The sequence below is a fragment of the Nothobranchius furzeri genome, chromosome 2 (assembly GCF_043380555.1).
Source record: "Nothobranchius furzeri strain GRZ-AD chromosome 2, NfurGRZ-RIMD1, whole genome shotgun sequence".
In the NCBI taxonomy this organism is placed as follows: Eukaryota; Metazoa; Chordata; class Actinopteri; order Cyprinodontiformes; family Nothobranchiidae; genus Nothobranchius; species Nothobranchius furzeri.
In genome coordinates, this window is record NC_091742.1 from 80,318,531 (window position 1) to 80,344,213 (window position 25,683).

Consider the following 25,683-nt stretch of genomic DNA (forward strand, 5'->3'; position numbering starts at 1 on the left):
TGAAAAGGGAAAAACATCCAGTATGCGGCAGTCCTGTGGGCAAAAATGCCTTTTTGATGCTAGAGGTCAGAGGAGAATGGGCCGGCTGATTCAAGCTGATAGAAGAGCAACTTTGACTGAAATGACGACTATTACCACCGACGAATGCAGCAAAGCATTTGTGAAGCCACAACACACACAACCTTGAGGTGGATGGGCTACAACAGCAGAAGACCCTACTGGGTACCACTCATCTCCACTACAAATAGGAAAAAGAGGCTACAGTTTACACAAGCTCACCAAAATTGGACAGTTGAAGACAGGAAAAATGTTGCTTGGTCTGATGAATCTTGATTTCTGTTGAGACAATCAAATGGTAGAGTCAGAATTTGGTGTAAACAGAATGAGAACATGGATTCATCGTGCCTTTTTACCACTCTGCAGGTTGGTGGTGATGGTGTAATGGTGTGGGGGATCTTAATGCCAATTGGGCATCGTTTAAATGTCACGGGCTACCTGAGCCTTGTTTCTGACCATGTCCATCCCTTCATAACCACCATGTACCCATCCTCTGATGGCAACTTCCAGCAGGATAATGCACCATGTCATAAAGCTCCATTCATTTCAAATTGGTTTCTTGAACATGACAATGAGTTGACGATACTAAAATGGCCCCACAGTCACCAGATCTCAACCCGATAGAGCATCTTTGGGATGTGGTGGAACGGGAGCTTCGTGCCCTGGATGTGTATCCCACAAATCTCCACCAACTGCAAGATGCTATCCTATCAATATGGGCCAACATTTCTAAAGAATGCTTTCAGCACCTTGTTGAATCAATACAATGTAGAATTGAGGCAGTTCTGAAGGCGAAAGGGGGTCAAACACATATTAGTATGGTATTCCTAATAATCCTTTGGGTGAGTATAGATGTTTTAAATAGCAAAGATCCTGGTGGAACAAATAAGCTATAAACTAATTATCTTTAATTAAGGTTTATAATTGATTAGAGAAAATCTTGATTGAAATTTTTAAAGAATTCAAAACAATCTTTTTTTTTTCAACAAAATCAAAAAATATTAACTACGCTAAAAAATTACTTTTAGAAAATAGATAAAAAGTTATAAGACCTCTTGTTAAACACAGAAAAAATATACATTTTGTTTGCTTTGATTCTATTTTTATTTTTTTTTAGTATCTATATCTTTGTTATAAGTGTTGGTCTAGGGGTGGTGGCACATACATATGTGTAGGTAAAACCAACACGGTGGCATCAATGACGTTACTCACCTGCCTTTGGGGGGACCGGTCGGACTCGCCTGGCTGACCCAGACCAGAGTGACTGTGGAGGGGGCGGAACAGGTGAGGAGGAGAGGCTACAAGAAAGAACGACAGAAGAAAAAGAGGGAGAGACCGACTCACAGTGTTTCACCACGTGTGGACAGAAAACGATAAACAGTTTTTATCTTCTACTCCTCGTCATGCGGCGGTGGGAATATTTTAGCTAACATTTTAGAAGGAGGCGCGAGACACTAGCTTAAAGCAGGAGCAGCTGTACACACCTGTTTGTTTTCTGAAAGAAGGAGCACTGCTCTCCTGTCGCTACAATTTTAACTTTATTTTAAATCTTTGTGAAACTTGAGTGTTAGCCATGGAGAGAGACGACTATCCTAACCCGTTTATCACCGAGGTGAAGCTAACAAGAGTTCGTCGAATCAGGGTAACTTTTGTTTGTTTGTTTGTTTTTGTCACTAAAAGGGACAGACTAGTTATATTTTACCCAAGAGAAAGCCACAAAAACTCTGTTTATAGATTGAAAGTGGAGACATTTTTGTCAGCCTCAGATTTCAACCACCTGAGACTAATTAATGTAGAGCAGACACGAGGGATTGTTGTTCTGCTTAGACTCATTATAAATGAATAAGATATCCAAAAGTATCAAATAAGTTCCTAAATGGTTAATTGTTTGTAATATTTCATGTTATTGTGGCTCTTGGGTGAAAATTAAATGTATTTTAAAAAGTTTAAAAAAAAGTTTTTCCTCATGCTTACAGTTTTTTATGAAAGTTGCAGGTAATGTTTGGGTTTTTGTACTTTTACCCGAGTGTTTGCAAGGCTCCGCCTGCACCACATTGAACAACATGTGTTTATATGGTTTATCAGACTCTTCAGTGGAAGACAAAGTTCAGTGTGAGGCGTGTCTGGCTCTGAGCATACCTGTGTTGCATAACCATACCTGTTGGGTGAGGCACATGAATCAGGTTGTTTAAGACCCATGTGGAAAAATATGTAAAACTTAAATCTGTTTTTTTTTAGATCAGTAAACAAATGTAAACATGAGTAAAAATGCAGCTTTCTGAGTGAAAAGGTATCCGAACCAACGTGGTCTCATGTGGAAAAGTAATTGACCCCTAAACTTACTTTGGCCACATTAGAAGGTTTTTCCATGTGAAAGGGTGTGTTTAAGGTCAAAGGTCAGACATTCTCCCTCCTGGGTGTCCAGGTCCAGCCCATCACACTGCCACCACCATGCTTGATTGTTGGTGTGATGTTTTTCTTGTTTTAACGTTGGATGTAACAGAAGACACGCCTCCTATTGTTGAATCCTGACCTCTTAAGCAGGCGAGGTCTGCAGAGCTTGAAATGGTTTGAATTCTTTAGTCCTTCAGTTTTCATTTTTTCAGTTTCAAAAGTAACTAGTCATTCCCAAGTTGTTTTAGATTTATACTTTGCCATTATTTCAAATAAGCTGAAAGCTTTATAAAAATGTGATGTAAAAGATGGAGTGACTTCTAAAATGTGAAAACTTCTCTGGTTTTAACAGATTTTAACTTTTCATGTCTCCAGTGTTTCATTTTTAGATGTAATTATTTTATTTTAAAACAAATTTACACTAAGTTGAATATATTCAGTTAGGTGAGGACTTGACAGATTAGTACACATTTATTTTAATCCTGAATAAACACATTTGAGTGAAACCAAAAAGGCTCAGACATTAGAAATGGTCTCAGAAATGTAAACATCTCAGGTTTATAGATGTAATACATTAGTGATGTTTTTGTTCCCATAGGGAATAATCCTGGGTTGTATCCTCGTTCCTCTCCGCATCACGCTGGCAGCCATCTTCTTCCTCATCATGTGGCCCATTGCTCGGCTGAGACTAGCCGGTTTGTCCCAAGAGGAGCGCTCTCGACCCGTCACAGGCTGGCGCCGCTGGTTCTTCCACCCCATCGTCTGGTCCCTGAGCCGAGCGGTGTTCTTCTCTCTGGGGTTCCTGTGGGTTAGGGTCAAAGGTCGCAGAGCCAACCTGAAGGAGGCGCCGGTTCTGGTGGTGGCGCCTCACAGCAGTTTCTTGGACATGCTGGTTTTGTGTCCCACCCAGCTGGCCACAGTCGTGTCTCGTTCAGAGAACACCAGCTTACCCGTCATCGGAGGTAAGGAGCCGAGTCGTAGAGACTTTAGCGGTTTGCTGTCTCATCAGGATGAAAGTGGCTGCTGTTTGGGATCAAGTTGGGTTTTTTTTCTTTTCTGTGGCTGAGGATGTGCTTTCTTTTCCTCTCACTTTTAAAAGTTGAGTCAGTGTTGTAGGAATAAGATGTTCAAGCTACATTAAAAAACCCTAAGAGTCGCAGAAAATGTTACAGATGCCACATATACTGTTAAATCACCATAAAACCTAATGTTATCTAACCTTTTTGACACATTGTTGACACCTTTTCAGCCACTATTCCTAGTGATCCATGATATGAAATCTTTGAGCCGATATTCATATCACTGTTATGGCCGACAACCGGTATTTGCCGATACCGATAAACTGACATTAATTCTTCTAAAATCAGCTGATTTTGTATAGAATGCAAATAATTAAAGCTGAATTTATGTTATTATGTACACACACCACACATATTTACTCTTCTGGGACATTACAACCACTGTCACATGACTAACCCCCCCCCCCCTACACACACACACACCCCCTCCCTCTGAAACAGATAAACAAATGGAAACACGATGGGAAAAAAATATCAGTTAATATCGGCCCAGTTTTTTTTTTATCGGACCGATGTGTTAAAAAATGACTAGCATCGGCCGATAACGATATTGATGCCGATATATTGTGAATTCTTAATTATTCCTAACAAAACACAGCTACATAACTGTATATGAATTTAGTATGCTAGCTAATTTAGCTAGCCCGGTTCTGGACTCACTTCCTGTTCAGCTACTCTAATCCAATCATTAAGAACGGGACGTTCACACTGATTGGATGAGGTTTTTCTTGGATTGTACTTTTCAGACTCAATTAAATTTATTCATTTTTGACAAAACGTTTAATTTAATGGTTTCCATCAAAATGTGACAAGCCTTTCAAGCAATATGGAAAGAACTGCTCCAGAAAAACACCTCAGACTCCACCTTAACTAACTGTAAAATCTGAAGTGTTAACTAATCAAAGCCAGATGTTCATGCTGGGTTGAGCCGGTGCTGCAGCTTTTACCAGAACCCTGTGGGAGTGAGGGCATCCAGATCTCAGCAGATAATAAATAAATAAAAAAGATTTATTGTATATATAAATAAATATATATATATATAATCATTCTCACTGCCACAATCATAGATGTGTTTCATAAGTAATCAGGGGATTTTGTGAATGAGAGCAGCTTTATTGGGAGTTTTGTCACTTTGAAAGGAGAGAAACAAACGGATATATAAACCTGACAGAAAGCAACAATACAGGATAAATACAGCAGAAATGCTAATTAATGACAAAATTGTCATTAAAGAAAAGAGAGAAGCTCATGTAATGGATGCAGATTTAATTCCTCCGCTGGTGGAAGTCTTTACCTGTGGGGAAAAGTTGGATTAGCTTTAAACTCCATGTGAGTCTTATGGATCTTTGAACTGATGCTCCGAAGCTTCTAAAACCATATTTGACTGGTTATGAAGAACCACCGGTACAGAAAATACCTAAAAACAACAAGATTTGTCTGTCTGCTGTTTTTTATTTTTACACAATTTCAGAAATCTCACAGTAATAATTAGCGAAATGTTTCTAATCCTATTTATCTCATCTCTTGGAGGGGCAGTTTTGGGTCATTCGCTACTTCCTGTATGACCCAACGCTCCTCTGCCTAAACAGTAGTCACAGTACTATGGGAACTAAGAGCTTCATGTGAACAAGAACAGTGTTTGGAATAAAGGAGCAACAGGCGAGCAGAAATATGCGAGGAAGCCCAAAAATAAACAAGCAACTCGTTCCTTTGGCGTCTAATCTGCTCTTCTACTTCCTGCCTCTGCGTTTTTGGGTTGCCCTATCTGACTCTCACCCCTTGGTGACTGTTCACACTAAGTTGTTTTTCTATTTTTGCTTCAGCTCTTCTGGAGTTCAACCAGTCTGTGCTGGTGAGCCGGAAGGATCCGGAGTCGAGGAAGAAGGCTGTGGCGGAGCTCATCGAGAGGCTGACCTCTAAGGGCTACTGGCCTCAGGTATCCATGGAAATGAGGGTTGAGGTTTAGAGGTTGTCTGTGGGACAGTATCTTATCTAACGAAGAGTAAAAGAGGCTCGTTAGTTACACCTACATGACCAAATAGTCCAGCTCAGATATTGACCGCTGATGGCTCTTGTCCAGATGCTGATGTTTCCAGAAGGAACCACCACCAATGGCCGCTCTCTGATTAAATTTAAACCAGGTGAGCATCTGTCTGGTCCTACTTGATAGCCGAGAGCCTGCCGCCTGTTTCTACTCCTGTAGGAATGAATGAAAAGTTGAACCTGATGGTTTTGCTTCTTGATGGCTGACTCGCCCTAACAAAGGTGTGTATTCCTCACGTTCTTTTTGTCGTCACCAGGTGCCTTCCTTGCTGGAGTCCCAGTCCAACCAGTTCTGTTGCGTTACCCAAATAAAGTGGTGAGTAGAAGCAATGGATTTGCTGGTTTAGCCACTTAATAATAATAATAATAATAATACATTTTATTTAAAAAGCGTCTTTCTGGTCACTCAAGGACACTACAGAATAAAAACACAACTCATTCAGTAAGTAAACATACGTAAACATCAACAAAACAAGGCACTCTAAAATTCAAAGCTGATATGTGGTTCTGAAGAGGTGAGTTTTGAGTTGTTTTTTGAATTCTGTGAATGAGTTAATGTTCTTGATGAGAGGGGGAAGGGAGTTCCAGAGTTTGGGAGCGGTGCAGCTGAAGGCTCTACTCCCCATGGTGCTGAGACGAAAGGAGGGCAAAGAGAGATGAATGGAGGAGGAGGACCTGAGGGAACGGGACGATGTGAACGAGATCTGTGAGGTAGTGAGGGGCGAGGTTATGGATGGCCTTGAAGGTGAGAAGGAGAATCTTGTAGTTAATCCTGGTGTGCACTGGTGGCCAATGGAGTTGTTTGAGGATGGGGGTGATGTGATGAGAGATGGGAGTTTTAGTAATGATGCGTGCTGCTGCATTCTGAACCAACTGGAGCTTACAGAGGGTTTTCTGAGGGAGGCCTGAGAGAAGAGAGCTGCAATAATCGATACGTGATGTAACCAGACTATGGACAAGAATAGAAGTAGAGTGGACATCAAGGGAGGGCCGAAGACGATTAATGTTACGAAGATGGAAATAAGCTGACCGTGTATGCTATTGATATGAGATTGGAAGGATAGTGTGCTGTTGAGGATGGCACCCAGACTCTTGACCTGGGGAGAGGGGGAAACTGAAGTATTATCAACAGTGAGAGAGAAACTGTCAGATTTTGAGAGGGTGTTCTTGGTACCAACCAAAAGAAGTTCTGTTATGTCTGTATTTAATTTCAGGAAGTTAGAACTGAACCAGGATTTTATTTCTTGAAGGCAGGTGATGAGGGAGGAGGGAGGAAGTGCAGATGTGAGATTCTGGGATTCTCCTCAGACGGCTCCTGGATACGTCGACACATTGGAGACAGGAACAAGCGCTATTTAGCCAATGTTTCATGATCAGGGAACATTTTCTAAATGACAAGTCTCTCTGAAAGACCGGGCTTGGAAAACGCTCGCTTCAGTCGGAGGAATCTTCCCGCATGCGCTCTGGTTCTGCAACGCACTCCAAGCCCCTTTCCACATCTTCAGCTCACTGTGCACCTTACGTACGCGCTGAGCAGTGTCCAGCTCAGATGTTCAGATGGGAATCATTTCTTGAGTGATTTAGCTACATCTTCATTGTGCGTGACGAACTGTCCGGTCAACACAAGCCCTGCTTTTAACTGTTCTGTTTTCTTGTGAAAATTGTTGCAAAGAGATATAATTTAACTGGATTAACACCAGAGCCAGGAGCACCGCGCCGTTATTTCCGTCATTGTAAATGAGGGGAAAACAAATTGATCGGATCCTTTTCTGACCTTCCCCACCTACAAAGTTTAATTACAACAATCAAACGTGACGGAGCCTGGATTTGTATTCTGAACAGTATAAACATGTTTTAAAAAGAAACGTATGACAAAAGTGGCACCTGCTCAGTAAAACCACCAACAGGGTGAAAAATATCAAAATATTGTAGGCAGAGACGGGCTACAGCTTCTGGATCCATGTTATATAAATCATTTTATTGATTATCGTCTTATGAAAGATAACTTTGACGTACACGAGCGACCAGTACTGGCTGCTGTCACCTGTTGTGATTGGTTAAAGCAGCTCTCTGCTGTCTGAGGGTAGGCCCCGCCCACAACGCCGCGGCTCCCAGTGTTTTCTTTACTGTGGGAAACGGGTAATAATGGCTCTTTGATGGGAACAGGTTGCCGACCCCTGGTCTAGGGGAAACACTGAAGTGCTATAAGTTATTTATCCAGTATCAAAACACGAAATATTGCGATATTTCAGTGCATCAGTATTTTTGTGCATCACTAGAAACTTATGAAGGCAACTGCTTCTCTGAGTTGGAATGACTTTACATAAAGGTACAACACGTCCAGAAGCTTTAGCTTTACAACTAGCCAGGAAAACCTAAACAGAGTCAGAAAACTAAGTGAAAGTGTAACAAACCAAAGACCTGTTGCACAGCAGAGCATTTGTCTCGCTATAGTTGGAAAAGCCCAGGATTATTGACCACGTACTCATGTTTGTTTACCATCTCGTCTCCGAAAAGCTGTTTGTAGCTCAGCAGAGGTAACCAAGGAACACAATCAATCTGCTTCTCCGTTGCTCTAGAAAAAACAGGTCAGGTGTGTCAGGAAAAGTCAAGTTAATAATCTGCTCTGGTGGGGATCGTTGGACATTATGTCTTCTAGAAACGGTCAAAAATAAAGTAACTTAAGGATTTCCGTTTATAATTTGGGGAGGATGGTTATAGAAAATGACAGCAGTACCTGTGCTGTGGGGATCTGAAAACATTTAATGGGTTTAGAGAAACAGTGAAGCAGCATGGCTTTGGCCTGCGTTTGCATGCTGCATCTGTACCAGAGCCATGTGAAAGGCCGTGTACGGGCTGTGTTCTGATAAAACCTGCTCTGCCACCCTTATATGGTGTCCCCTGTTTGATCAGTGCTTTATGACTCGTCCCCAGGACACCGTTCGATGGGCGTACAATGGAACAACCTGGTGAGTCCCTTTAAGCTTCAGACACATCTAGGTCGGTTTAATGACAGGAGTGTGTCGGTGTAATGCCGCAACGTTGGAAGGTTTCACTTGTTCTGTATATAATTGATGTCAATACCATTGAATAGAAGAGCGGTCTGTTTTTTAGATGATGGGTGACTCTTCCTGCTGTTTGGTAGGATGTTCTCAGGAGCGATAACTCTGTTTACATGGTGTAATAATCAAACATCTAAAAGTGGTTTTAGAACGTTCTGATCCTAAAAACCACACACACACACACACACATTAAATCTGATCGTTCTAACCTCTGGACCTATGGTTCTGTGATGCACCTTTTGCAGACATTTCATGAGACGTTTTATGTAAAGTTACCCCTCACCTGCATAAAGCCCACGCATCTGTAGAGCATTAAGTACATCTGACACAATCTTATCTTTGTCTTATTTACACTTTATTTACTTATTTACACTTTTTTTACTCATCTATGGAGAATCCATGCAGAATAAGGGTGTAGCGGTACACTCACAAACCCGGGTGGTGCCAGCCTACTGTGGCTTTCATGTCAGTTCGGCTCTTCTTCGGCACGGCCAGAGAACAAAGTGAACAACAACAAAGGTCTTCTTTAGTGTAAAAGGCTACGGCTATGATGACATTTAACTGTTTAGTAAATTCTACAAAATATTCTCACGTACATTAAAGATGTATGAGGAAATGACACTTTTAAGTAGTTTCTGTTTAGGAAAATAACATCAATACTTTATCTTTCTCTGTTAAAAATGACACACGATCCTCTGTTTATAGGAAATTAACCGTCTGTATTTCCATAAGTGCACCATGGACTGTTCCACCGGTAGCCCTGTTCAGACTCACCCTTCATGTTTTTGATAGAAAGAGCATAGAACATTGATTTTGTCCTCACTGTCCACTGAAAGGACAGATCAGGCCATTCTAGTATCTCTGGTCTCTCTGTGGACACTGGTGGCTTAGTTCAGTTTAAACTTCTGTTAACACAGTTGTGGTTGCTAAGCAGCAGGCTAGATCATCCCAATTTTACAGTCCCTCACAGTCATTTCTGGACTTCCTGGTCAACAAAGGACCCGTGTCTGGTACCAACACCAGCTTAGGCGTCTAAAGTCCTAATCTGAATACATGTACCATAGTACTCCTAGTATATTCCTGATGTGGGAATGTTTTCTGTTTTAGTTTTCTGGAAACGAATCATTTGAGCCAATCAGAAACTGTCGCTCCACCAAACTCATTTTAATTATTTTATTGTTTTAACAAGTCATAATAAAACAATCTGATTCCATCAACCCGTAAATAAATGTTTTTGTGATCCTTTAGAAAGTTTGTGCCCATGATGTAAAGTTTTCTACCAGCTTTAGTAGAGCAGCGGTGCTGTCCTAGAGGGTTTTACAGATGTTCCTAACATCTGGTGGAAGGGTTGGCTTTCAGCAGAATAATGAGCGTATAAAGGTGTGTTTGTGACGCTCTGCATTCATGATTTCTCCAACAGGAAAGAGGTGGTGTGGCACACGACCTCACAGCTTTACACAAACATGACTGTTGAGGTGAGGCTGGTCTCATTATTGACCACAGAGATTTTCACCATGCTGCAGCAGGCATAGGAGCCCTGACTTTTATTATTGTTGCACTGAATAATCATGTCTACATAAAACACCAGTTCTGTCTTCTACTGCAGTTCCTGCCCGTTTACAACCCCTCTGAGGAGGAGAAGAAGGACCCCGGCTTGTACGCGGACAACGTCCAGAAACTCATGGCCAAGTAAGCAGGAACCAGAGTGTTACTGATCTTCTGGAGGTTGGTCATTGATTACACGATGAGGCTTCCAGCACCAGCGGTTTCTGTGAGGGCTAAACAGGAAGTTGTAACCGATTTAGTAGGAATGCATCGTTCCTCTTGGTTACGAGTCTCCCGCCAGCATCCTGGCCTTGTGACAGGTCCAGTTGTTGCAGATGGCTGCCACTAGGTGGCAGAACTGAGCTGTATTTCACCCACATCTTCATCTGTTTTTGTTTTTCAGAATACGTTCGTCTCTTACTTTAACTTCTGGTCACTTTTAAAGAGCATTTCAGTCATCAATAGGAGCAGATTAATGATCCCAATCACACATGGCGAGTCTTGTGTAACGAGACTGTTTTCTGTCTTCCAGAGCTTTAGGAGTCCCGGCTACAGACTATGTGATGGAGGGTCGGCTTCCCGTCAGCCTGCAGGGCGGTTTGTCTCTACCGGTTTACTCTCCTGGCAGGAAAGCGTTGTCCCTGCTACGTAAAAACGGGTCAGACACCCCCGCCATGTTTCTGGGATGAATCGGTGATGTGACGACAGACACTTTAATGAAAACTTAACCTCCTGTCTCAGTCTGGGAGCAGAAGAGGTGAAAGTGGCTCTCAACAGAATGTTGGACCGATGTGGGCCAGGAGGTCAGGGGTCAAAGGCCAGTGCAGACGAGCTCGCCTCCATACTTTCACTGGCTGATAAACAACCAGCCGTGGACGTCTGTGGCTTTTATTCTAAGGTACAGTCGCGTTCCCGTACACAGCTGAAGTTTACTCAGATAGTATAAAGTAATAAACAGCTACAGGAGCAGTAAACTCGTTTTTGAGATGGTCATGCATACAGCCTCCGAGTCACGAGCGAACACGCTGCAGGGTTCTTCCTAAACCAACCCACTGATGTGTGCTGCTGGTTCATGGCCGACGTCTAGAGAGGTCCACCTCATTTGTCAGCTAAAATGTCACTGGTAACCATAGCAGCTTAAAATCCTTAAAGTTTGATTGAGTAGTTTTATACTGAAATGGTTATTTGAGACTTAGAAGTTAAATGGTAATCTGGAGCCTGTGTGGTGGCGCTCGTGTGTGTGTAGCTCGTCCCAGTGCTGGAAAATCTTCACAAACTCACCTTGAAAGCTACTGAGGCTCACATGTAGCCGAGTTGAGATGAGTTTAGTAAAGGTGTTGTGTGGATTAAGGGTGGGTTTAGATGAAGTGACCAGATGTGTCTGTATCTCATTCCAGGATGAAACGGTGGACCTGAGCCAGGTTTACTTCAGTGTTTCGGCTGTTTCAGGGCTCACCAGCTTCAGCGCCCTGCTCCACTCCGCCTTCACCGTACGTCTGAAACTAAAGCCTTACAGATCTCGCCTTGTAGGAGTGCGTTTACCATCCTTCTCTTCCAGATGTTTGACCGTGACGGCAAAGGCAGCCTGAGTGCAGAGGAGCTCTCTGATCTCATGGGGGCGCTGCTCGGCCATCCTCAGCACGGCGTTGCTGCCCTCTACGCCGAGGCTTCCCGTCAGGGCCGGCTAACGGAAGGTGAGCATCTGCTGCGATAGTTTTAGTAAAAGCCTCTGATTTCTGGTGAAAATGGGACAAAAACTCCCGATTCATCAACAGGAAGTCTGCTGAAAGTGCTGACGACCCATCCCACCTACCAGAGGGTGGTGAATGAATACCTGCATCCAGAGGGGGCGGAGTCTGGGCTGCCGTTCACCACTCTGACCAATGGGAAGGCGGAGAACAACAATGGACTCTCGCTCAACGGATCTCTCCATCACAAGGAGGAATGAGTGTTTCTGAACCGAGCTGTTTGACAGTTGATGTTTCTAACCAGGAACGCTGGGTTGTTTTTAAACGCAGCGTCACCTGCACAGATGCTGATGTCATCATGAAGGTGGCAGAAGTGTGTGACGCTGCTGAAGGATGAACGCTTGCTCGTGTCACTTTTTATACATGGATGTGCTGTTTCAGGTGTTTTTAAGGATGTTATTTATAAAGGTGTGTGTGTGTGTGTGTTTGATAAAGTATTATTATTTTTTTTGGTGTATCTTGTTTATTTTGACAATAAACTGAACATTTTAAACACATTTAAACATGCGAGTCTAAATCTTTGGGGTGTTTTTTGGGCGGTTTTGCTGCTCTGGGCTGGACGCAAGCCTTCTCAGTCTCCTTTGAGCCTTGTTTCTGTTTAGGAGCTCCACGTGTGTTTTTGGGGTTTCTTGGCTGGCTCCACCAGCCGGAATGGTCCCTCCACGTCCTCTGCTCAGAACCTGCTTCAGCTTTAGTCTGGTCTTTGACTTCAGCCCTTATTATTATTTTCATCTCCCCGGTATTTTCCACACTCCATCGGGAAGTCTCTGGAGCCGCTTTAGGAGTTGTCTTGGGTCTTTTTGGTGGAGTCTTTGCCGTGCCTCTCTTCGTTAGAGGTTTCTTTGAGATGTCTTTTTTAACTAACTCTTTTCGGGGAGCCTGTCGTCTGGCCTTTGCCTCTTTTGGCCCCTCATCCTGATCTTGGGTCCTTCTCTTTTTCACCGGACTGGAAACGAGTTGTTGGGTTTCTCTTCTCGGCTTTCTCTTTCCTGCCCTCTGTGTGATCTGTGTCTTGGTTTGTTCTTCTGCTGCCTCGGCAGCTGTGCCTTTAGCATTTGTCCTCGCGACTCCAGATGTTTTACTCCTCGCAGATGGTGCCAGTTTTTGTAAAAAATACATTGGTTTCCCGGTTTTCACTCTTCCTGGCCCATCCTTGTTGCTGCCTTCTGCTGATGCCTTGTTCGGATGTATGTCTTCTGTCTTGGTCTCTTTGATTACCTGAGTTTTTATCTGTCCGTTCTCACCTAGGTTCCTCTTGTATTCCATTACTTTCCTCTCCAGCAGCCTCCGACTCTGTCTGACTTGTGTTATTTTTTCTGCCAAAGGGCTTTTCTGCTCACTGCGTCCTTTTTTAAGCCGTTCCTGGTTTATATCACATCTTCCTCTGATTTTAGTTGCTTTTGTCCTGATGTTCAGACTAGATCCCCCAGAGGGACTGGCCTCCATCCTCTGCACCGCTGGTGTCCATTTGCGTTGCAGTGAGTCTGGGTCACTCTTCGTTACGGTCGTGTCGTCTGGGAGGGTGAACGTGTTGTCCAGGATGAAGCAGCAGTACGGACAAGCGGTGCTGCGGGTTTTAACCGGGATCTTGTTCTCTTCGTGTGATGGATGCATGTTGTCAAGGAGACGGTCAGCTTCCTCCTCCAGGAACGGTGACTCCACCAGGGGGCGACACAGATTTTCTTGTGATTTCTCGTGGGAATCTTGTCTGTTCAGGTGTGGGTTTGGTTCTGACTTGATGCTGAGAGGATCGGAGTTTAGGTGGGAAGAGGTCAAATCAGGAGGAGACTGTGGAGATGTTGTCACGGTGACGGGAGGTGGATCTGAAATTGACTTCATGTTCAAGAGCACAAAAAACAAGAAAATGTGCACAATTAAAACAAAAAGACCTGATTTAAGATTAAAGATATATTCTCTATCTCTTTTAGTTTGAAACCAACCCAGGTAATCTGCTGAGTTAGACATTTCTGTCAAATGTAAATAAAAACATGAGATGAGTTCTACTTTACAATAAAGCTCCATTAGAAATGGCTAATAAGGAGATGATTGTCTTTTCTTACCAATAAATAACGCTTAAACATTTATTAAGTGTTAAATGTGTATTATATCTATAAGCCATTCATAAGGGCAGCCCTACTCTAACATGGTCCTGTGAGATCTTGTCTAAAGCTTCTGTTACCTCCTGCTGCTGCTCCAGGGCTGAAGACAGGATGGAGTTCAGGAAGTCAGGATCCAGGCTCCACTCCAGCTGAAGAAAACACACCAACAGTTGTAAAAATAAGCAGCCTTTTACAAATGAAGGCAACCTATCCTGTTGAGGACTGATGTCATTTTGAGATAAAGAATTAAACCCACAGTTTGGACTAAGTCCTCGTGATGACCTAAGTCATCCAGGTACTGCAGACACAAGGTGTTTTCTGCTGTTTCAGTCTCGTGTCTCTGGTCTTCTCCCGTGTCTTCTGTGGCCTGAGGTTTACACGACAAATACTTATTAAAAGGGGATCACACATGTTTACAGATTACTACGTGTTATCTAGAGGAATTAGGGATGTAAGAAAATATCGATACTCTGAAATATCGCGATATCTTGTGTTATGACACGGAATCGATAATTAGAAGAAACATGTCGATTTTTTTGTTGAGAATTTTTACTCAAACGTTTACTTTTTGTGTTTTAGTTAGTGCAATTCAAACTCCAACTGCTAGGTGGCAGCAGATTTTACAACCTTCAGTCTAAAAACTACGAATATTGTTTGACTTTTAGGATCACACAATATCGTACATATACATGAACACACACACACACACACACACACACACACACACACACACATGTACATACACTTGAAAACAAAAGCATTTTCAACCTCAGAACAGAGGGACTTCAGGGCAACCATGCAGTCCTCACAGGGTTCAAACTCGAGGTTTTTCTCCCAAGAGGACGAAGGTCCTGGAGGAACTTTGAGGTACTTTTTGAGGTTTTGTAGTTCTTCATTCTTGTTAGGCGCTTTCTGCTGTCCATCTGTGAGGGGAAGGACGCACGGCCACAACTTGACCATAAAACCTTATTATTGTAATTATTTATACTTTTCTACATAAATTACTGACGGCTGACCTTGAGTTCCAACCAGACTCTTGTCCAACACTGATGGCGGCGTCACCGTTTTATCCAGCAGTCTGTTTTGAATCCTGGAGTCATAAATGTTCAGTTAGACTCTGATTTTACAGTTGGGTGCAAGATGATGCCTCTAGACTCACAGAGCTGAGTTGTGGGTCTGCTGGACAGGAACCTGGGTTAGGCACCAGCTCATAGGTTGGATGAAAGCAGGGAGGAGACCAATGCCACTCCAACAGAACCCCTGTGGGCTGCTGGAGGGAACCAGCATACACAGAGGAGGTCTAAAGGGAGGTGCGTGGGAGATGAAGCTCCTAGTGGGCCTTTGGGAGGGCTGAGGAGCAAAGGGACTGCAAGTGATCAGTGTAGAGTTATTCTGGACCCAAGAACAAGGTGGTAACACCATCAGGTTCAGTGGAGACACCAAACAGCTGGGGATCAGGCTTGGATCTGGGTTCCTACAACTGGCTGAACGATGCAGTTGATCAGGTACACCCATCCATCTGTGCAGCTCTGCTGCAGTCAGAGACTGGGAGCTTTCACGACTTGTTTGTGGAACAGGGTCTGCCGGCCTTGTGGGTCTCGGCTCGTTCTGTGAAGAACTTCCTCCAGAATCATCTGAGATGAAATCAGGGAGGGAACACTCCTCGAGATTCATTGTGGAGATGCTGAAACTGTTGGACAAAAGATGGAAGTTACCTCAGACAACTTCTCAGCATGTAAATGACTCCCAACATAAAGTTAGAGTCTGCTGTGAGGTTTTCTGTTCCTATCTGTGTTTTCAGGGGACATTTTAAAAGGAAACACATGTGAAGGAAGGTTTTGGCATGAAAACCTGTGCAGAACCAACCCTCTCTCAGACTTAGGAGGCTGCTTTTAAGTACCAGAAAAAAATAAACAAAGACAACAAGACTGAAGCAACAAGTACTTTGTAACACCGCACACTCGGCTAAGGTTGCAAATATCTCCTCTGACTTGGTTCTTTAATTGGTTCTTATATTAATTTAAAACAGCAATTTGAACATATTTGTTTCACTAGATAGGCTTAATGAAGAAAAATAAGTGTTCTCAGTGGAAAAAGATGTACCGGTAATAATTTAATGAATGAATTTTCATGGACTTACCTTTCTCGTTTGACATGAGTAGTTTATGGTGAATGCTGCAAAAACAGATTCCAACTTTATGTCTGTTTGAAAGTAAACATCATTATTGTTTAATTTTGAATGTGAGCTTTTGGATTTCATAATTCTGGAAGAACTGGATTTAAAGAGCAAGTCAACCCGTACCAGATTCTAACTCCACTCCCACTTCATGTTTGAAAAATGCAACAAATGCTGTTGCCTGGCAGACCGAGAGGGCGGAGCTGCTAACAAATACACAAACACACAGGCATTGTGACATCATAACGTACCAGTTTACATCATAGCATACCTCTTAGCCAATAGCGGTGGCAGATTTAAATTAGAATACAGTGCAGAATTTTTACCTGACAACGGCACAACACTGACAGTTTTAGGCAGAATATCTAAATTTTAACTAAGATGCACTGAAGTGCCAAATTATTGACGGCACATGTCTGCAGCACGATTAGACACTCGTTTATTTAGTTTATCAGCAAAAAAAGTTTATTTGGGGGTGACTTGTTCTTTAAATAGTTTTTATATTTTATTTGTTTTATAGCACAGCAGAATTTTCATGCAGATGTTCAAGAATGTGTTTGGTTGTTTTGGTTAAAAACACATTGTGTTTTGTTTTGAAATTGGACCAGTAAAAGTTACTCTGTTACTGATTCAGCTAAGGGCCAAAATACTTTATTTGTTCTCGGAAGAAAATTAAATGTTGTAAATCGATATTCAGAAACAATAATTATAACAATCTAATAAATATTGTTATAATAATAATCATCTCATATAATTCAAGATTCTTCAAAGAGTTGTTATAGATGCTGGTGGGTCTGTAAAACGTTGAGAGGTGGTTAGAATAAAGCATAAAAGTTCTGAAAATGCACTTTTATTAGTGTGTGATATTCAAAAGAGCCTAATTTGCGAGTAAACTCAGTTCCCCATGATTCCAAGCGGCCTGATCATTAAACCGGATATCCGACTAGAAAGTTCGTTGCACGTGGATCCACGTTTTCTAGCTTCCTAAAATAAAGTTGGATTTTTTAAAACTTATAAAGCTTCATATCAAGACTTTTCGTCATGTTTTTGCAGTTTTATCTTAACGAGTCTGGAGACAGAGTATATACTCTGAAGGTAATTTGTGTGTGTTGTTCGTAACATGTCTTCTCTCCTATCAGTTTCACGTTTTAGCTCATTACATTTAAATTTATTTTGTTGGAAAACGAAAAGTAACATCACGTGGCTTCTATTAAAACATAAAGGAGCAAGTCAAACCAAAAAAATCTCAAGATGTGTTATTCGTGTTGTTTTCACGTTAGCCTCACATGTAGCTAACATTGATAGCAACTAGTATCTAACATGGATAGCAGCTGAGCTAACAAAGCATGGCAATGCCGCTTTATTTATAAAGGCTACTTCATACCAGGCAATTCAAAGTGCTTTCCATGTGCAGCCAGCAAAATAGCGGCGAACATGGACAGTTGCAATTAGTGGCTAACGTGGAAAGCTTGTAGCGAACCAGTATAAACACAAATAGTTATATCCCAGATCGCCTTTGTGTGTTTTTGGACAAACACATTTGATTTTAGCTTCTGATTTATACCATATAAAAATCCTTTGCTTTTAATACGTCAATAACCGAAACGTAACAGTTTAAATTAATACGTCAATAACCGAAACGTAACATAGTTTAGTGAAAAATGCGTAAAATTTAGTTTTTACGCATGAAATAAAAAACTCTTTACATGTTTTAAAAGCTGATTGTACTTGCAACTGAATAGGTTATTACTGTAAATCAGAGTAGTGTTACAAGAAAATGAATCAAACATATGTTAGTGAGGGTTTATTTTATTGTATACCATAATAGCCATCATATTCTAAAAGGTGAATTTAGGTGTTACACTTAATTTCATCCACGTATCTTATTTCGTTGGTGAAATGTAAAAAAAAAAAGCTGACATATGCCTTTATTTTTCAAATCAGTGTTCTTCCCTAATGCACACATATTTCCCTTCATCTTTGCCTCCAACAGAAGGCATCTCCTGATGGGCAGCCCACCAGCTCTGCCCATCCGGCTCGTTTCTCTCCGGATGACAAGTTTTCCAGACACCGAGTGCAGCTGAAGAAACGCTTTGGCATTCTGCTCACCCAGCAGCCCAGGCCAGTCCTGTGAGGGAGCTGGAAAGAGTGGAGTGAGGAGGCATGGATGGATGAAGAGCTGAAGATGGCAACATGGATTTTGAAAGGACACTTGGTGTGTTGGACTTGCTGGTTTGGATCGATTACATGAGGTCTTTAGATTTTAGTAGAGGTTATTGTCATTTTTTATGCTTAAAAATGTTTGATGAATTTTCTTGAATACTGTTTGAATTCAGGATTTGATGGCTAATTCTCCTTTATTGCATACATTTAAACAAGTAAGGTATACTTGACATTGTCTGCAGTAAAATAATACTATGTTAGCTCCTATAACCTCTATTTGTATGCCAGTTTTATTTTGGGGGGGACGACGACATATAAGAAAATTTGAGTAGAAATAACATTTATTGTGAATATAAACTAGAATTTGAAATATAAGGTGTTTACTATTCAGTCATGGTGTGTAATTTATGAGCTGCAGACAGTTTCCCAGAGGTATTTTTGTTTGTGCTAAATGAATCTTGACTATTCACAAAACACTCAGTCAGTGACTGTTGAATGTCATGTTTTGGTTTCAGTAACATCTTGGACTAACTGAAAAGACAAAATGAACAGTAAAATAATTAACACCCTCAAAGCACACTTGTTATTTTGATCCATGTACTCAAAATACCCAGTGAGTGTTAAAATGTTGTGTTTTTAATGAAAAATTGCATCATTTTTTTCAACCTTTATTTTTTCCAGATAGTGTTTGATAATATTCTCATTTACAAACATCACCTGTCCGAGGTAATTTTGAGGTGCAGCGGAAAAACATTAGCTCATTTCAGCTATGTTGCTTTTTCTTAATATTGTTTAATTCGAACTTTATGAGCTAATATTTGCTAATTTATCAGTTTGAACATTTTAATGTGAAAATCTATTTCCGCGTGTTTTATGTTCAATATGAACTCATCCTTCTTGATGCAAACTGGTTTTGTGCTAAACTCAGGAAACTTGCTAAATTGTTGGAATAAAATAACGTAAACAACTTGTTTACGTAAAGACCACATCTCCCCTCACTATTGTCACTGAGTAAAACGACGCATGCGCAAACTTGCAACGGCAAGGGAACTAGGACCTGACGGGCTCACTTGCGTGAGTGTTTTTGGTGGGTTGCTTGGACGAAAAAGTGCAGAGAAAAAGCAGCACAGATGTCACCGGGAACTGCCGTACCCAGTAATGTTGTCTGAGGGAAACGTGAATCAGGTATGAGTTTGACCGTGGTGATGTGTGACATTTTTCACGGGGTGAAATTGTCGTTGCTGCTTGAGTGCTAGCTGGAAGCTCCGGAGGAGTTGACTGTTTATTATTGGCAGCGTGGCTAACCACCGGCTAATGCTAGCTGGAGCGCCTGAGACGGAGCTCCTGTGCCGATACCACACCTGTGTGTACCTGCTTCTGCCCGCACCGCACGGCGTTTAAACCTCTCATAATCTAGCATTAAGAACGGAAGATAAAACAAGTTTGTCCTAAAATGGGCTAATTTTTTTTTACCTCGCGCGCGCCTGATTTAAGCCGGTTTGAATGTAATAAAAAAAAACTCCCATATCTGCAGAAGGGGATAAAACACTGTTATCGCCATTATTTTCCACTAAAATCATTTTAAAGCTGGTTTATTTCTGTTTTGTTTCCAGCTCAAGTGTGTGTCATAACGTTCCACTGACCGGTTCGAGCCAGAAATATTATGGCCACTTTAATTGGCTTAGGATGGCAGCTGAGTAGCGGTTTGCATCATATCTAATTTGGACTTTCCTTATATTCCCATCAGGACTAACAACACTTTCTGTCGTAATTATTACAGATAAGTGTACAGATGTGTTTTTTCCCCATCTGCATCGTGTAATAATCATCGATTTTAATTTAAGTACATTTACGGCTGTTTGACAACGTCTGATTTAATCTTGGATTCAGTCAGGTGTTTAGTGTTGTTTTTAGTTTGGAGGTTTTTGGAGGCTCTGTTTAAAAACAACAGGCCTGGTATGATTTTACACATTGGTGATGCTGCAGGAGAACTGCATATGAAAAAACAAGGATTATGTAAAATATGCTGAGAGATAATCTGACGTGAACACCGTTTCCTGTAGAAATCGCACAGTCTCCTGTATCATCCTGCCAATTGGTTGTTTATTTGTTGTTATGACAGTATTTTAGCCGAAATCCTGTTAATTACCTGTCTGGAATAATTTAGTCTCTGTGGGGCAGAAAGTGGAGCAACTTCCTAACCAGTCACACTGGCTTTCCTCAGTCGGTAACTAGCTGTTTATGATGATTCATATATGTGTGTGTGTGTGTGTCAGGGACACACAAGTCAGTGTAGAAATCCCAGAATGCTCTCGAGTGGTCAACAAGACTAGAGCAGCGTTTAAAAACTACACTAATCACTTATTTTTCCATTTGCCTTAAGCAAACTAACCAGGAGTTTGTGCCAAATGTTGCTGGAAGTTTAATAATCACCCGCTCGTTCTTGGCAGGGTGATATTTTAATGTCTGAGCTAAAAAAATGGGCAGATTGCTGTAGAAATATTTGCCTCATGTTGAGATTTCTTTTAAAAAATTTTGTTATTTACAAGTTGCAGGTCAGCAAATGCATTCAAAATCAGAGATAACTGAGTCAATGTTAAATGCAGTTTAATAAGGATGATTTTATTTATTAGAACAAAATATATTTAATCCAGCATGTGAAAATGTAAATGCCCCATGTTAAATGGTGAATTAACTGTCATTAATCACATGATTTGGAGTCCAGAGCCGCACTCAGACTTCATTACTACAAGATTAGAGATCACTTCATTAGAACCTTCTTGGGGTCACAGTAGGTCAGGAGATAGAGTGGTTGTCTAGTAATCAGAGGGTTGTGGGAGCAATCCCCGCTCCTGGCAGAGAATGCTGTTGTGTCCTTGGGCAAGACACTTAACACACCTAGCCTGCTGGTGATGGTCGGAGGGACCAGTGGCGCCTGTGCCGGGCAGCCTCACCTCTGTCAGTGCGCCCCAGAGCAGCTGTGGCTATGATGTAGCTCATCACCATCAGTGTGTGTGTGTGTGTGTGTGTGTGTGTGTGTGTGTGTGTGTGTGTGTGTGTGTGTGTGTGTGTGTGTGTGTGTGTGTGTGTGTGTGTGAATGATACACTGTAGTGTAAAGCACTTTGGAGTCCTCTGACTCTGAAAGGCACTGTACAAGTGGGGGTCATTTATCATTTGGCTACATGAAGGAGGCTAAACGGTCTCTAACAGAAATACGCCATGGCGTGTTCTATAGAAGCAAGTCATTTCTGAATACACACCTGAGTTCAGGTACTCGTTAGGTCCCTGTAAGGTCCCAGGATCTGGTCCTTTGAGCTGGTCCGAGGAAATGGAGACACATGCCGTAAAGGTCCAGTAAAATGACCTGGAAGTTCTGATGGTGGAAATGGCCCAAACCTCGTCTGTGGCGTTGTGAGAGACTCATTACCGGTTATAACATGTGCTCGATTACGCCTGCCTCCAAAAGTGTTTTTAGGTTTAGGGGTCAGTTACTATTTCACATGTAGCCAGGCTGGTGTGGATCACCTGTTTGATTAATAAAGTTATTATTCAAAATCTGCATTTTATATTTATTTATTCAGATCGTCTCTGTCTGGTTTTGCATCTTCTTCTCTGGTCTGGAACAGAAAATGATGCAGCAGAAACAGTAGAAATCAAGTCCTTTTTGTTTTCTACCTCCTGCTTTCATTCTGAGCAGCGCGCTGGTCCCCAGCAGAACCTGAAGCAGCATCCAGCCCTGCCTCTGCATGCAGAGCCAGAGCTGGATCTCTCTGGCACAACCGGTTGGAACCGCTCTCCTTTAATTATTAAATTATTGTCCAAGGCTGAGGAAAAAGAGGGAAAAGAGTAAAGCAGCCGTCTGGCTGTTGTTCTGCCAGGATTCAGGTGTTAGGTGACTCTAGTGGGACATCTGGGACATGAGCTACGCTGCTGCTTCACACACCTCCGTCATTTGTGACCCATTCACTAAAAGATGGAAATGAACCTGAAGCTTCTGAGATCATTGATCGAACGGTAACAAACAGAGAGACTTCTGCTTTAACGGTGGATGGATGTTTGTTTTATGATGCAACAGAAGAGGGTCTGTTGATCTTTTAAATAGATTTTTTTCCCAGAAAAGCTCATGACACACTTCTTGTTGTGCCTGCCTGATTTGACGAGAAACTCGGGATCACAGACGCTTTAATACTGAAAAGTTTTTATTTCGCATTCATGGAACTAGTTTCTAATGCTGAGTCATCTCTTTGTGTTTTCCTCTTCCTGTCTCTTTGCTTTTGCTGCACCCGTGTCTTTCCCTCCCATGGTTTTTACACCACTCTTGTGACGATTGATGATGCGTGATGAAGGTCACTTTTCAAAGCAAGGTGCATGTCAGACACATTTAGATACGTCTAAAGGAGAAAATGTAAAGAGGAGGACAGTTATCAGCTTTCTGTCACCAGAAACCGGCCCAGTCAGCTTCTCACAGTTACTTTACTCTTTCTTAACTGCTAGAAATAGTTTTGACACATTTCTGAAGAAAGCCGATCATCTGCCGGCTTCACTACCATCACACACACTAAGAGTGTGTCGTCACAAATAGAACTTTTCCCAAACCTTCAGTCAGAACCCAACCCGCTCGCTCCCATGGAGTGTTTTAGCATACAAAAGAGAGCTAGTCGAGGTAACTGTTACCTCAGCATCAGCTGGGAGATAGCCTAGCTTAGTGCCGCTAATCTGGTCCACAACCCCCCCACACACACACACACCCCCACCCCCCCTCTTCTGCTTTATCCCATCTGGCACACACCTGCCCCCCCCCCCCCCCCTTTCTCTATTAACTTCTCCAAGCAAGCTGCCATGGCATCAGTCCGCTTCACTGTGACGCCCACCAAGGCCGAGGACCTCCCGGGACTGTCCGACACGTCGCCTGACCTCAGCTCTCGTCCGTCCAACCGAGTTCACTTTGGCTCCAGGGAGAGTGTCGATCCAAGCGATGGGCTCAGTGAGGCAGGTGTGGCGAACACCGCGTCGGGAGGAGGAGGAACCGGCACACCGGATCACTGCAGCATAGAGCAAGGTGAACGTCACACTTACTAACACAGACGGGGTATGAACCAGATGTTCTCCAGTGGAGCGTCTCACACTGGTGCACAGTTGTGTTTGCGACTGTAGCAGCGTGTGTGGTTGTGGAGGAGATTTATAAGGCTGTATTTTGAGTGTGGCAGAGTCATGATTACCTCCATGAGTCTGGCTTGTTTTTATGTACGTCCTCTCTACATTGTTGAGCTTTCAGTTGTGGATATCGACGAGAATCTGGTGATACGATGTTTATCACACGAGAAACAATGCCATACATCACAGTACTGAAAGCCAAATAATAAATGTCATTTTAAATTGAAAGACCAGGGTCAGACGCCTCCAAAACACTCCGTGTTCTCACGAGACCTCGTTGTTCCGTCAGAATGAAGGCGATTGAAATCTGCTGCCACCTAGCAGTCAGAGTTTGAATTACAGCACAAAAAAAGCTTGCATGGAAATTCTCCCACAAAAAATCAAATGTTTTAAAATGTTGATTCATTTCGTAAACCAAATATTGCAATATTTCAGTGCATCCATATATTTTACATCCCTGTTTTATGTGTTTGTTAATCAGAGTCCATGTGTAAATGAACCAAATCTTTCAGAGTTTTCTGCTCACTTGTCTGTGATCTTATTTGGCCGTGTGATGGCAGGTGTTGGGACTGACCCCGGCTTTCCACGGGAGCCGTCAGCAGCACGTTACTGCAGCAGCACGTCATAGCTGCTGATAGGAACCGCTGTGGTCAACAGAACCTTTTCCACTGGAGCCTTCGGCAGCCGTCAGCAGCGCGAGTCGGCCGCGTCTCAGGAGCAGCATGTCGCGGCCTTTACGCGCCGGTTCTATTTTCTACACGCGGCGCCTCTGAAACGGGTCAAGTTCGACATTTTTGGGGAAGGAAAGACCGGAAATCGGACGCGGAAATGGAGAGAAGCTTCCGAGATTTTCAGAATAAAGAATGTACTTCCTTCCGGTTGCTTTACTTTTAAAAAAGTTACTAAATGTGCGGACCCGTGAGAAGTTATCACCTAGCTAGCGGTCTCCTTTGTTTTTCAGGTCCGTATTGGCGATTATAAAACGGACAGAACATAAAACACAAACCATGTTGTAGTTTTCTCCTGCTTGTTGTTGTGTTTACTGACGAAGTCACTCGTGTGACTTCGTGCTCGGTCGGTGACAGCTGCTCCCCTGCTGCTTTGCGTCTCGTGGGAAGGGCCAAGCAGCAGCTTACGCGAGCAAGACGTGCTTCTGCAGTAACGTGCTGCTGACGGCTCCCGTGGAAACCCGGGGTGAGACATGAATGGTTTGGGCTGGAAAGAAGAAGTGTGTTCTACTTCTGTCACACCTGACTCAGATCCGAGCAGACATCCCTCCTCAGTCACAACTGTCAGAATGCAGAAGTTTGTCTAGTGGCAGAGTCCTGAGAAGTGCTTCATGGTGACCCCTCACTCATGTCAGTGAGCCAGTATGTTCCACCATACACATGACACAGGTACAAGTCAGTGGTCCGGCTCAGGGCTGCTAACGAGTTAACTGTTCTCATAGGTTTTTAGCCTCTAAACAGAAAAGGATTTCATTTATTTGAATGTAAGAGTGATTGGGTTTCTGATTGGTTGAGGGCTTCATGGAGTCCAACAGAAAAATGAGCTATAATTAAAGTTTAGCGATGTTGTTCAGGTTCCACTTCCACCTACAGCACAGAGGCAGTAGAAAACATCTTCTAGTCGTGTCAACAGGTGAGAGGGATGGCCTGCACATTCACCCGATTCAGAGGAGAGAAGTTGTATGTAGTTTATTTTTGGATGTGTGCAATAACAGAATTTCTAAAGGCGTGAGAGTGGCTGTGCTGATTGACTGGCTGTAAGCCTGAGCAGATGTGTTGTCTCCTCTGATCCACTTAAGCACTTGGGCAGTAGTGAGGATGCCCCACGTTGGTTGTTTAATAAGCTTCCATAAATAGAAATGGAGACAGCTAATCCGAATGTGTTTTGATCAGGTTGCTATACGCTGCGGTTGTTGTTAAGAGTCTGTTCATATTTCTGCTTTGGTTGCTGGAAAAGAGAAAAAAGCAGAAACGGTAGATCAGCAGAATCCGCTGAAATAGAAAACCCTCTTGCTGATGTTACTGAGGTCAAGGAGTCAAGGTCCTGAGATGTTCTCACAGGGGAGGAAGTCAGGGCAGCTGGTGGTTGAAATAAGTGACGTTACTGAAGCTGATGGACGCAGAGAGGCTACATCTGGCTGCACGTGTGCGTCA

The 25,683-nt window shown here is 42.6% G+C and overlaps 4 protein-coding genes across 5 annotated transcripts in view; 3 read left to right on the forward strand and 1 right to left on the reverse strand.

Annotated features, from left to right (window-relative positions):
- Positions 1-1,366: 1,366 nt before the first annotated feature.
- Positions 1,367-12,425, forward strand: lpcat4 (lysophosphatidylcholine acyltransferase 4). The gene is made up of 13 exons (XM_015946334.3): positions 1,367-1,699; positions 3,050-3,413; positions 5,354-5,466; positions 5,611-5,671; positions 5,831-5,889; positions 8,508-8,542; positions 10,056-10,110; positions 10,242-10,324; positions 10,713-10,838; positions 10,922-11,078; positions 11,578-11,670; positions 11,739-11,874; positions 11,956-12,425. The coding sequence occupies exons 1-13, from the start codon at positions 1,631-1,633 to the stop codon at positions 12,126-12,128; spliced, it is 1,524 nt and encodes a 507-aa protein (XP_015801820.3). The 5' UTR covers positions 1,367-1,630; the 3' UTR covers positions 12,129-12,425.
- Positions 12,372-16,263, reverse strand: LOC107376985 (uncharacterized). The gene is made up of 7 exons (XM_015946333.3): positions 16,168-16,263; positions 15,187-15,717; positions 15,044-15,117; positions 14,796-14,950; positions 14,284-14,394; positions 14,108-14,176; positions 12,372-13,761 (listed from the first exon to the last, which is right to left on the reverse strand). Exons 2-7 carry the CDS (start codon positions 15,699-15,701, stop codon positions 12,427-12,429), a joined length of 2,259 nt encoding a protein of 752 aa, XP_015801819.3. The 5' UTR covers positions 15,702-15,717; positions 16,168-16,263; the 3' UTR covers positions 12,372-12,426.
- Positions 16,264-17,116: 853 nt separating this feature from the next.
- Positions 17,117-18,940, forward strand: nop10 (NOP10 ribonucleoprotein homolog (yeast)). Its single transcript, XM_015946330.3, has 2 exons — positions 17,117-17,298; positions 18,197-18,940. The coding sequence occupies exons 1-2, from the start codon at positions 17,245-17,247 to the stop codon at positions 18,335-18,337; spliced, it is 195 nt and encodes a 64-aa protein (XP_015801816.1). The 5' UTR covers positions 17,117-17,244; the 3' UTR covers positions 18,338-18,940.
- Positions 18,941-23,165: 4,225 nt separating this feature from the next.
- Positions 23,166-25,683, forward strand: part of LOC107376981 (solute carrier family 12 member 6) — a 29,146-nt gene continuing 26,628 nt past the window's right edge. For both annotated transcript variants that reach the window (XM_054747441.2, XM_015946327.3), the window contains exon 1: positions 23,166-23,426. In XM_054747441.2, the coding sequence (XP_054603416.2) occupies positions 23,207-23,426 (220 nt within the window). In that variant the 5' untranslated portion in view covers positions 23,166-23,206. The remainder of the gene's footprint in view (positions 23,427-25,683) is intronic.

Coding starts and splice junctions, on each gene's coding strand:
- nop10 (XM_015946330.3), top strand. CDS start 17,245: ATGTTTTTGCAGTTTTATCTTAACGAGTCTGGAGACAGAGTATATACT. Junction 17,299..18,196: donor ACAGAGTATATACTCTGAAG/GTAATTTGTGTG, acceptor TGCCTCCAACAG/AAGGCATCTCCTGATGGGCA.
- LOC107376985 (XM_015946333.3), bottom strand. CDS start 15,701: ATGAATCTCGAGGAGTGTTCCCTCCCTGATTTCATCTCAGATGATTCT. Junction 14,395..14,795: donor TGAAGTCCCTCTGTTCTGAG/GTTGAAAATGCT, acceptor TGTAAACCTCAG/GCCACAGAAGACACGGGAGA. Junction 13,762..14,107: donor CCCTGGAGCAGCAGCAGGAG/GTAACAGAAGCT, acceptor TTGAACATGAAG/TCAATTTCAGATCCACCTCC.
- lpcat4 (XM_015946334.3), top strand. CDS start 1,631: ATGGAGAGAGACGACTATCCTAACCCGTTTATCACCGAGGTGAAGCTA. Junction 10,111..10,241: donor ACACAAACATGACTGTTGAG/GTGAGGCTGGTC, acceptor CTTCTACTGCAG/TTCCTGCCCGTTTACAACCC. Junction 10,325..10,712: donor GTCCAGAAACTCATGGCCAA/GTAAGCAGGAAC, acceptor TCTGTCTTCCAG/AGCTTTAGGAGTCCCGGCTA.